The 11,573-nt window shown below is 40.9% G+C and overlaps 1 protein-coding gene across 1 annotated transcript in view; it reads right to left on the bottom strand.

Moving 5' to 3' along the window:
- Positions 1-4,347: 4,347 nt before the first annotated feature.
- ENPP3 (ectonucleotide pyrophosphatase/phosphodiesterase 3) overlaps positions 4,348-11,573 on the bottom strand; it is an 83,830-nt gene continuing 76,604 nt past the window's right edge. Inside the window, exon 25 of the mRNA XM_075267961.1 lies at positions 4,348-4,869. Within this exon, the coding sequence (XP_075124062.1) occupies positions 4,696-4,869 (174 nt within the window). The 3' untranslated portion in view covers positions 4,348-4,695. The remainder of the gene's footprint in view (positions 4,870-11,573) is intronic.

Here is an 11,573-nt window from a genome sequence, read left to right as displayed (position 1 = left end):
ACCTTTGGAAGTGCTCTCCGCCGCGCCGTTCGTTCAAAATACCGGTTTGTACCAGTATGCTAATTAGTTCTCTCGCAGCGATGGGGGCGTCCCCCAGCGCAGGAGATGCGATGGGGATGTCCCCATTTCTGCTCGAAAACCAACTGCAGCGCCGCATCTATGTTCTTCTGTATCCTCCCCTTCCTTCTTCAGCTTGATGTCGGACACCTGCGCAGTACGCTCTGTTCGGCGAACTTTGCGTACGTTCCTCGAAGTCTTCGCCGAACAGAGCGTACTGTGCAGGCGTTCGACAACAAGCTGAAGAAGGAAGGGAAGGATACAGAAGAACATAGAGGCGGCGCTGCAGTCGGTTTTCGAGCAGCAATGGGGACGCCCCCATCGCTGCAAGATAACTAATTAGCATATCGGTACAAACCGGTATTTCGAATGAACGGCGTGGCGGAGAGCACTTCCAAAGGTAGGAGATGAATAGTCTTTCTAAAGGCTATTCCGACGTGTTACCTGAAAAAAATCGTTTTTTAATGGTAGAATCCCTTTAACGGTAGAATTATTCTTCATGAAAAAAAGCATACAGTGGATGTGATTTAATCCCTATTTTTAGGCTTAGGGGTATAATTGATTTAATTTGAAAATTAAATTTGAGTTACCAATACATAGGGACAGAAATATGCCATATTGTGCTGCTGTTGGGACTAAGGAAAAATAGATTAACATTAGAAAGCAATACTTATCTCATTGTGAACAACAGCAAAGAATTCAATTTGTTAAAAAAAAATAAATTCTGATCTGCAGTATGTGAAGGGAATATTTGTCATAAAGTAGCTTTAGTAAAACAGGTAGTGAATACTATTAAAGCTTTACATGGACATTATGGATACATGAAGACTCTAAGGCCACACAGGACAGGTCTGCAGTTTAGATTCTCACACTACGCATCCTGCAGGGGTTCTGCCACAGCTTTCAGTCAGGATTCCTGGGCAGCTGGCCTGGCTTTGAATCTTTGTATGAACCCAAGTAAACAAGTATGAACCTATGGACTTAGGCTGCTTTCACAAGGCGGTGTTTGGTCAGTGATTTTGTTCAGTGAGCAAATCACTGTAGTGGAGACTAATCAGAGATCAGGTATAATAGAAATATTTGTAGCTGTTCTGTGTTTTAACCCTCTCCTAGTTTTGGCACACTCACTGATGAAAATCACTAACCAAACACTGTCCATATGAACGCAGTTTTAGGCTAAGGCCCCACAGGCCGTAAACTCAGTGATAAAGCGATGCGGGAAGAACCGCTGCATGAATGCATTGTGGTTCTTTCCGCAGTACTTTGATGAGAAAGTTCGCAGAGTTTTCCTCCATGGATTCTCTCTTCCCATTATATCTACGGGAAAGCCGCTGGCGTTTCCGTAGATATAATTGACATGCTGTGATTTGCAAAGCCATTGCGGGCAAATCGCGGCGTTTACGTCCCATGGGGCCCCAGCCTTAGAGTTCAGAGAACATAGTATAGCTCAGAGTATGGGATGTACATATGCCATTATCAGGTGTATGTGTGTGTTTTTTGATGTTGTCCTAATAGAAAGTCTGCCTATTAGTATGCTATTTTATAAGACTTCACAATCTATGTTTTTTTTTCTAATGTAGACCTAATGCCTTTGTGCCCAGCTAGACACATTCTATATTTTGCTGTTGCAATGGTTTTCAGCATGATCCTTGCATGGTTAGCAGAGTCAGCTTTCATGTGCAAGGCTTACTTCTCTATTCTGTGTCTCCAAAAATACTGGAATAAAGGTCTTTTACATAAAAAGAAAACTTTTACTGCATATAAAGACACATCTTATCAAATGCTTAGTAGAGATGAGCAAATCTCTCTTCTCTACATATTGTATACGATAAACATCAGTTGTGTCGTTTAGATTTGTAGTACCGCATATATTCAAGTATAAGCTCACTTTTTCAGCACAGATTTTATGCTGAAAAAAAACCCTCGGTTTTTTACCTACACAACCCTTTGTAGTGGGAATTGATCCTCCCCTCCACCCCCATCACTTATCCTATCTAAGCAGCAAGAGCAGTGCTCTCAAGGCTGAAGGCCCGCTACCAGTGCACCAACTGCTTCATTTACATAAGACTGCAAAGTTTGTTTTTCTCTATTTACAAAAGTGATGTATATAACAAAGATAAGTTGTAATGTGCTGGTGGTGTCAGTTACATATGCTTGGGGGAGATGGCAGACTCCCTTTAAGTGAAACTGTCCTTTGGCACTTGTTTAACTGTTATTTCAGTACAGACATTAATGGGTTTATAGGATATACAGTACCATAAATCTGTGATTGGTCTCATTGGGGCTCAGGGTTTGTCAACCTTTTATTTATCTCTCTATATTATAAAAATGAATTCTTGTCTGTCTGTTCTCTATGCGTGACCAAACGACTGGACCGATCTTCACCAAATTTGGCACACAGATACTTAAGGTGTCCGGGAAGGTTTATGAGAATCCAACTCACTCGGACGTACCGTTCCGGAGATACAGCTTTCCCAACACCCTGACCCCCCATTAGCCAAAACAAACCTGCAAGTCTTTCACTCATAGTTTTCTAGATAGCACATGGTAATTGGAGGCCCCATTACAAATTTTGCACTTTGGCCCAGAAGCTTCAAGTTATGCCTCCGGTTTATCTCAGCAAAATGGTAAACACAAAGCTAATTTTGCGTCAAAAAACCCATATAAAAAACTAAAATCAACAAAGTACAGATCACTATAATGTGATGTAATACTGAATCAGTTTATGGTATAATATGCATGCAAGTAGTGAAGACAGCATTTCATTTTACAATAGGTGTATTTTACTGTAACTTTAGTGCTTAGCAAAATAATAAACTCCTCATTGTAAATGTTAATTACTGATATCAGGGGCCAAAACGAAACGTAAAGATTATTAATAGACACTTAAAGGGATTCTGTCATTAGAAAAAAAATAAACGTTTTTAAACTAATAGCACGTAGGAATAGGCGCTCCCTCTGTGCTAGGAGACTACCGCATAATGGACATGTGCAGTAGGAAGAGGAGTGAAGAAGAGGAGAATGTTGGACAGAGCAGAAGAAAGGCGGCACTGGAATGAGGGCACCCCCCCACCACCCCCCGTGCGGGCTGAGAAAAAAAGATGAAAAATTTATAAAATGGCGGCGCAGACCTTCAAGATAAAGGTAAGAAATGAATAGCCTACATGCTATTAGTTTCAATTAGTACCAAGTCCTTACAGTTTTCTAGATCTCTGCTTGATGTCATTCATTCTGTTACTTCTAAAGGATAAAATTCTGACTGTGGTCATGTGATTTACAGTCCATGGTCATGTGATGAGTACAGAGGTGTACAGCTCGTTACTAGGCAGATGTCTGATTACTGTGCTATGATTATAACGAGCGGCACCTGTGTGTCCATCACATGTTCGTATATCACAGGATTATGCGTAAGAATTTTACCCACTAGAGCTAAGCAAAATGAATGACAGCAGAGATCTAGAAAACTGTGAGGAATTGATAGAGAAAATATATTGGAAAATTGGATAACTTTTTATTATACAAACAATATTTGTCTCTGAAAGTGGCCTAAAATTTTTTCATTCAGCTTTTACATTTAGGCAACGTTTCCACAGTGGATATTTTTTCTGCATTGTGAGGATGGGATTAGCCAGAACAATCTCATTTACTTTGAAGGTACCGTACAACACAAGGGTTTTTTGCTGCAGCAATTCTACAGTGGCAAAAACACTGCTTTTTCGCAACATGGGGCTTTAGCCTAAAGCGGTTTTCCGGGCTAAAAAAAAATAAATAAATATATATATATATATATATATATATATATATATATATATATATATATATATATATCACATCGATGAAGGTCAGACGCCTGACACCCGCTCCCCCTTGATCACCTTAACAGCTGATACACAGAGAATGAAGGAGGAAACTCGCTGCTCTCTATGAACTGGTTGAACTGAGTCAGGGCTCATTCACATCTGCGGCCTGGTTTCCGTACTTAGGTTTCCGTTTCCTGCCTAAAACACAGGCAGGATACAGAAACCTGCAGGAGACTCTCACCCATTCATTTGAATGGGTGAGAAAGCTGTCCGGCCGTGCGCGGCGGTGAGCGTTTTGCGCTCTCCGACGCAAAACTGGGTTTTATAATCCGGACACAGAGTCGGACATGCAGTACTCTGTGTCCGGATAAAAAAATCCGGTTTCGTGGCGGAGAGCGCAAAACGCTCACCGCCGCGCACGGCCGGACCCGGTCTATGGTTTCCGTCTTCTGGCATGCAGAAGACGGAAACCATAGAACGGAGACCCCAGACGCAGGTGTGAACCCAGCGTCACTGCAATTTAGCTCCCATTCAAGTGAACTGATCTGCAGTTACCTGGTCTGGACTCTACACGGAGAACACAGGTATCTGCTTCCTGCTTCATTCCCGGTGTATCAGCTGCTGAGAACAGCTGATATGTGGGGGAGTCGTATGAAGGCCTGGTCATCAATATTTTTAGCCTAGAAAACACCCTTAACAGCTCTTCTACTACTTTAGTATTTGTATATACATCATTTTGCCATATGTCATTGATAATTCAATTTAAAATTAAACAACATCAGCATTATTTATAATATGGAAAGTAGGCAATTTACATAAAAATAGAATTAATCTTCAGTTAGTTTACAATAGTTTCAAAAGTTGGAAGGTATGTCTTTAGCGCTAGAAGTTCTGTTATTGGTTGTTTCCTGTCTTGGTAAAAATCCAGTCCTGTGAGCAATTCAACATCTCGCACACGAGCGGCGTGAGCCTTAAGCCTCTCCTCAAACCATTCTTCCACTGGTTTAGCACCCTGGAAAGCCAAAAACAGAGAAGTGAAATAGATGCTACTTCAAGACATCACTTAGTTTGGCTAGAGGATGGGCTAATCATGAAACGGTATAATAAGAAGGTAGTAATAATTATCTGTAATAGACTCATTGGATAAATAAGATAAAGGAACTGCAGCATAATCCTGTAAAAAGAAATGACAGCAGTGAAGAGAAATTGAGGTTAGCATATTGATATTTCTTAACATATTGCTACACAGCCCTCATTGATGGCCCTTACTTGTACCAGTTTGTAAAAGTTGTCGCTAGAGGTAACACTGCCAAAATGCTCTTCTGATTGTGAAAGACCATAGTGATAGAATACATTTTATCACTCATTTCCATTTGAACAGGCTGTTACTCCTTAGAGTGCATGAACCGGTTTGATATGCTACAAGGGTGGCTACTGAGAATCTGATACAATATAAATCCCAATAATTTCTATGGTTTTCCAGCATTTTATTTTGACGGTCTATAATTAGGACACTTGGCTCCGCACCAAACAAGTGTTCAAGTCTGCTGCTGGGCCTATTACTATACAGTGTACAGAGTCAGAAGCAGATGACTCCATACATTATATAGTGGCAGAGTCATGCTATTGTAGCTCAGCTCCCATTAATTGCTAATATTATTTATAGGTTTTATAGAACTGAAAATGGTCATTTGTTGAATTTGAATATTAAGAGGTCACATTTACAAAATGTAATTACAAATTACAAAACATTGTAACAGGCCAAGTTACTTGTTAACATAGGACCCATCATTGATATCACCTTCGCAATTCTTGCATCCATTGAGCATGTGAGTTTTTGGATAGTTTGTGCTAGAATAATGTCAGAGAAGCTGTTTTGATGTGCACTGCCTTCCACCATCATAGATCTTTTGCTTGATGGTACTCCAAAGGTTCTCAATATGGTTGAGGTTAGGGGTAGCCACACCATGAGTTTATGCCCATGGCAGTCAATGACTCAAAGGGTTTCTTTGCTGCATGGGATGGTGTATTGTCATGAATAAAAGAAGATTTTGTACCTTGCGTCAGTCACAAACGCTATATACTATGTAGAGGTCATATTCACACCATCAGGAACCCTAAAGTGCTCTACCAGCTCTGTCCCCATTCTGGACCTTTTTAAAATGTGACTCCGCCTGCTCCTTATTGGCATTGCAGTCTTGTTGGGACATGGTGGCTATCCACCAATTATCTAATCTATCTGGATTGTCCAGGGTTGTACAGTACGCATCAGTTAGTACGACAGTTTGTTTCAAAATGCACAGTAATAGGGAAAAGGTTGTAAGTCACCAGAAAGAGGGATAGGGAGTACTTATCTCATGAATACCAAGAAATCTTGGCTCACAGTGCTCAGCTCATGACAAGTAAATTAAATCCTGGTGAAGTTATGGTGTCTGTCAATACCTTATCCTTCTCGCAGATAAACCGGATAAGAGTTTCCCATTGTACTATTTTATTGTTTGTACCACATGGTAACAGTATTTAGTACTGCTTCCTGTAGCTAAATGCTTCCTACTACAGAGAGTCTAACTACATCTGCGTTCTTCCCTACTAGACTGCCCATCTAAATATGGGAAATGAATCAGATCGTATTTATTATGCATTACACGTATCTACATACATAAGAATAAAATTCTAATCCTTTAAATCTAGGAAAGCCACAAAGTTTGTGCTTGTATCCCCATAATCCTTGTTTTCCGAGCATAGAGTATGAAACGCTATGTATACTGGCAAATCTTATCCGGTCTCTATTTTAAAGTATACCCCAGAGATTGTAAACTTGTTGATCTAGATGGGGATTTTGTTTGGTGGCTTGTGCTCTATAATCAGCACACCATGTTCCCAAGTCATAGCAATGAAAAAAACCATAGGCTTGGAATTCTTTACTACTTTTAGCAGCACACAACTATATAACACATTATCCCACATTTTTCCAACTCCTGTTTCCTATTTGTTTCCAGTGAAATTGAACAGGATGCAGATAAATATCCTGAATAATATTCCAATGTCACTGGAAGAGGGCGGTCAGACAAACTTTTCCTAGCTTGCAAATACTGTTTAATACAATATTAAGTTTCCATCCACTTAAATTAGTCTTTTCATGCCCACATAGATGTGTAATATATATATATATACTAGCTGGTACCCGCGACTTCGTCTGCGGTGATTGTAGAAGTGGGTATATACAGGCGCGGGTAAGGTTTTCGTACTGTGTATAAGGGATGGGAAATGAAATGTAACTGTGTTTCTTGTTTTTGCTGTAATTCTGAGAGCACATGAGACTTTTGTGTTGAATGTAATTTGTATTTCAGCCGCTACGGTGTTGGTATAAACTGTACAGTGTCTTTGGGACAGAGGTCTTTCAGGTTAATATACTTCGATATACGACATTGTATGAGTTGTTATTTTGCGCCAGTACATGTAAGTTTTGGGCACAGGATACTCTTGAGCAAGTAACATAAAGTCTGGCCCTGTGCATGACAGTTTAGTAACTCCATGCGCCTCTTATTAATAGCAATTAACCCCATCATGTCCCTCACATTAACCCCTGTGTAAGAGTTACTGATAGAGATGAGCGAGTACTGTTGGGATCAGCCGATCCAAACAGCACGCTCGCATAGAAATGAATGGACGTAGCCGGCACACGGGGGGTTAAGCGCGCCGGCTACATCCAAGCGGAAGTACCAGGTCCATCCATTCATTTATATGGAGCGTGCTGTTTGGATCGGCTGATCCCAACAGTACTCGCTCATCTCTAGTTACTGATATTTGAGAGAGTGAGGCACACAGGGGTTAATATGAGGGACATGATGGGGGTTATTCCTATTAATTTGAGGCACATGGAGTTACTAACACTAAACTAATAACCCCAAATGCCTGATATTAATGAGAATAGGAAGTAAAGGAAGGGAGCTGTGTGTTTCTTACTTTCAGTTTGCTAGCAGCTTCGGCAGGAGCTATCACTATAGCAGGCAGAGACTTGAGCAATTAAGCTCCACCCCCTGGGTTTCCTGCACCCCTCGCAAAGGGGAGTGTCCTTATGCCTTAGCTATAGCACAGCACTGAAGAGACTCGGACTTCATTTAACTCTTGCAGGTCCTGTGCTGCTGGCGTGCCAGTGAAATATGGCAGGAGTGCCACTCTTGGCATGTGTGCCAGGGGTTGCTGACCTCTGCTGTAGGGGGTAATATGAATTTTGTGGCTTGCTATGGTCTAAAGTGTGTGAGATTGCAGAGATAGTGATGTGAGTTTGGGTTTCGTGGGGGTCCTGGGAAAAACGTATGTGCGCTATTGTGACGAAAAGTAGCCTATTGCGCAATCGAATGTAGGGACTATGTTTGTGGAAAATTTCAGCCAAATCGGTGGAGCGGTTTTTGCGTGATTGACCGCCAAACATCCGAACATACAAAGTCACAAACCCACAAACTCACAAACATTTCACATTTATAATATTAATAGGATATATATATATATATATATATATATATATATATATAAAATTATTATACATATTATTATATATATTGCTAGAAGGAGGACATGAATTCAGCACGCTGTCGATTTACCCAGTATGAGCCCAGGTGCTGGAGATATTGGTGCTGTTAATTTCGGCTCTCATATCTCCCCACTGTCAAAAGGGCAGGCCTTACAGTACAGTGTCATCGCTGGGCTGTGAGGATCGTCCCCCTGACTGTACTCTTCCATAGACTTGTAAATAAATACAATTTATTGTGCATCAGACAAGAAAAAAACCACACACACTTCACTCGACATTCCAGAATCCATAGGGCAATAAGTACAGAAGTAGAGATACTGGTTATATACCACCATGCCATACTAGGACCATCCTCCCTCCAGATATGTATATAACGTGACATAGGTCCAAACAGAGGCAAGATATTGGGGGGACTTTACCAAGCCTCTTGTGCCTATTTCAAATTATGCTAATCTTTTTTGTGTATGCAAAATTTGGCATGTGTTTGCATCTATTGTGCAGGGTTTAACACAAGAATTGTCGTTATGCTTTTGTGTCAGGGTAAATGGACATGGTTTATCTAGAATAACATTTTACTAGGTTTTTATAACATACCCCTTTTTAAAAAACAAAATAAAAAAAATACTACACTCCAGAACATGGGCAGTGTAAAAAACTTGACATACCTGACATAATTTCCATTATTTAAATTTTTTGCAAAATTCATGAGACAATTGCACCTGTTCAGTAAATCACACACACACACACACACACACACACACACACACACACACACACACACACACACACACACACAAAATAAAAAAAAAAAAAAAAAAAGGTGCATGCCAAAAAAAAAAAAAGTGCAAAAAATTGTGCAAATTGTATAATTATGCATACAGATCATGCTTCACCATTGTATTAAGCTCATCAGCATCCTCCGGGACATTCCTTCCACTGACCAGAACAGCAGGACAGTACAGTATTTGAATTTACAGCTGGAATATACCGTATATATACAGCGCCGCACCTCCCATGAGGCGACCTGAAGCGGCTGCTTCAGGCGGCGCTATGCCAGGACCTCGGGAGGGCGGCATTTTTGCTGACCTAAGCCAGTCCAAGACAAGCTGTCCTGGACTGGCTTAGCGTCATTATGTCTGCAGCCCGAAACGGGAAGCGAGCAGTGTATTGGGGCGGCCCTGCTGGATGCAGCGCTACTCCAGTGGCCGCCCCTCACACTCAGGCAGAGAGCAGGTTCTCTCCCTGCCTGCTCTCTGCCTTCGAACGCTGCTCGCTCCACTTGACCATGCCCCCTTTCCAATCGACCCTGCCCCCTTCCGCTCGGCCCCACCCCTTTCTTGCGACCCCCCCCCCCCTCAGCTCCGCCCCTCCTCGGGGGGGGGGGGCGGCTTTCTGACGGCCGCTTCAGGCGGCAGAAAGCCCAGGTTCACCCCTGCTCGATTATAAGCCGACCCGAATATAAGCCAAGGCCCCTAATTTTACCGAAAAAACTGAAAAATTGAAAATTTAAAAAAATTAAAATGGTCAGAGTTTTTGGGTGCAATAGTTACTGGATACTGGGGAAGGGGAGGAGGTGTTTTGGTTGTCTGTCTGCCCTTTCCCTGAGCTTGAGGACTGTTTTTTTTTTTTCCCCCACTTGTAATTCAGCCTGGCTGAATATAGGGTATCTGCAGTGCTCCTATTAACCCCTTCCTGATGGAACAGGAGCACTGCAGATACCCTATATAAAGTAGACCAGGCACTTTCAGACACAGGGATACCTAATGTGTTTGTGTTTCATAGTAGTTTTCTACTTTTATATGTATTCTAGGGAAAGAAGGGATTTAGAACTTTTATTTATTATATTTTTTTAAAGCTTCTTTTTTTTTCACTATTTTATGGGAGATTCTATACATTACTATTGCCGCTGGTCATAGACCACCCGCAATAGTAATGTTTTTTTGTTTTTTTTTGCTTGACTCAAGTATAAGCTGAGGGGGGCTCTTTCAGCACAAAAACTGAGCTGAAAAACTTGGCTTATACTCGAGTATATACTGTACATGTGTTTTATTTGTTAATTTAGAAAACCTCCCAAAAAAAAACACATCAAAACTGCATGAATTTTTTTTTCTGAAGCAGTTTTTATGCTATTGTGACTCACCACAACTGCACCAGGTGAATGCACCCTTAAATCTACACCATCCTATATTTCCCATTCAGAACATATTTCCATCATATATTTCCCCACCCCTTACTGGTCTCTACATAATATCTTGGTCCCTAGTTGCCCAACACACAATATATGGTTTTCCATTGGCCCAACACAGTATAATACTCCCCAGTGGCCCACAATTTATAATGCACCCTATTAGCTCCAGACACTTAAAAAAAAAAATGTTCCACAATGGCCCCAAGACTCCTAATAATGCTCCGTAGTGGCCCCCAGCCAAGTTGTAATGCTCCCCAGTGTCCCCCAGGCAAGTAGTACAAGTAGTCAATGCTCCTTTCATACTATCACAATCATAATCACAATCATAATCCTTGTATAGAAATATATTTTCTGTAAAGTTGCTTTTCTCCTTACAATTTTAGTCCTATCAACAAAAAGTTCTTCAGCAATACTTGTTTTTCCTGATTGTGGATATTCCACTCAGTAACTTGTCTTAAGAAATACAGGTGACCTCACAGTTCTGAGTCAGAGGATATTACCAAGCCAAAGTTAAGCCAATTTTGTTTAGTTCCATAAAAATAAAATTCCGTTTGAGATTGCCAAAAAATCACTGCCAGACCCTATGAGTACAACACTGACGCATTTATTCAGAACAGTGTGTTATTGATGAACATGGCTTTTAGCCTTAGTCATTATACCCAAGAAGTGACTTGTTATCGCAGCTAACTATATCTGGCAATAATTGGCATGGATCTGAATCTGTATTCATGTGTATTCATATTATTCAAGGGAACACTCTGCTCTAGACTTCAAAGCCCTTGATAAAGGCATAACAAATGCAAACATAAAGGATATGTTCACTTTTAGAATTTGATACACAGCTAACAGTAAACTAACACTGAACATTAGAATATAGTTGGCAAAACCTACGGATTTCAGCAGAAGTGGCTGACCTACTGTGTACGCGTGCTTCTTGATCTTCATCAATGGTAGAGGTCTTAGGAGAAAAGGGATTGGGAACTTGGATTTTTAT

The sequence above is a fragment of the Leptodactylus fuscus genome, chromosome 3 (assembly GCF_031893055.1).
Source record: "Leptodactylus fuscus isolate aLepFus1 chromosome 3, aLepFus1.hap2, whole genome shotgun sequence".
Classification (NCBI taxonomy): Eukaryota; Metazoa; Chordata; class Amphibia; order Anura; family Leptodactylidae; genus Leptodactylus; species Leptodactylus fuscus.
This window is presented reverse-complemented; position numbering and strand designations above follow the sequence as displayed.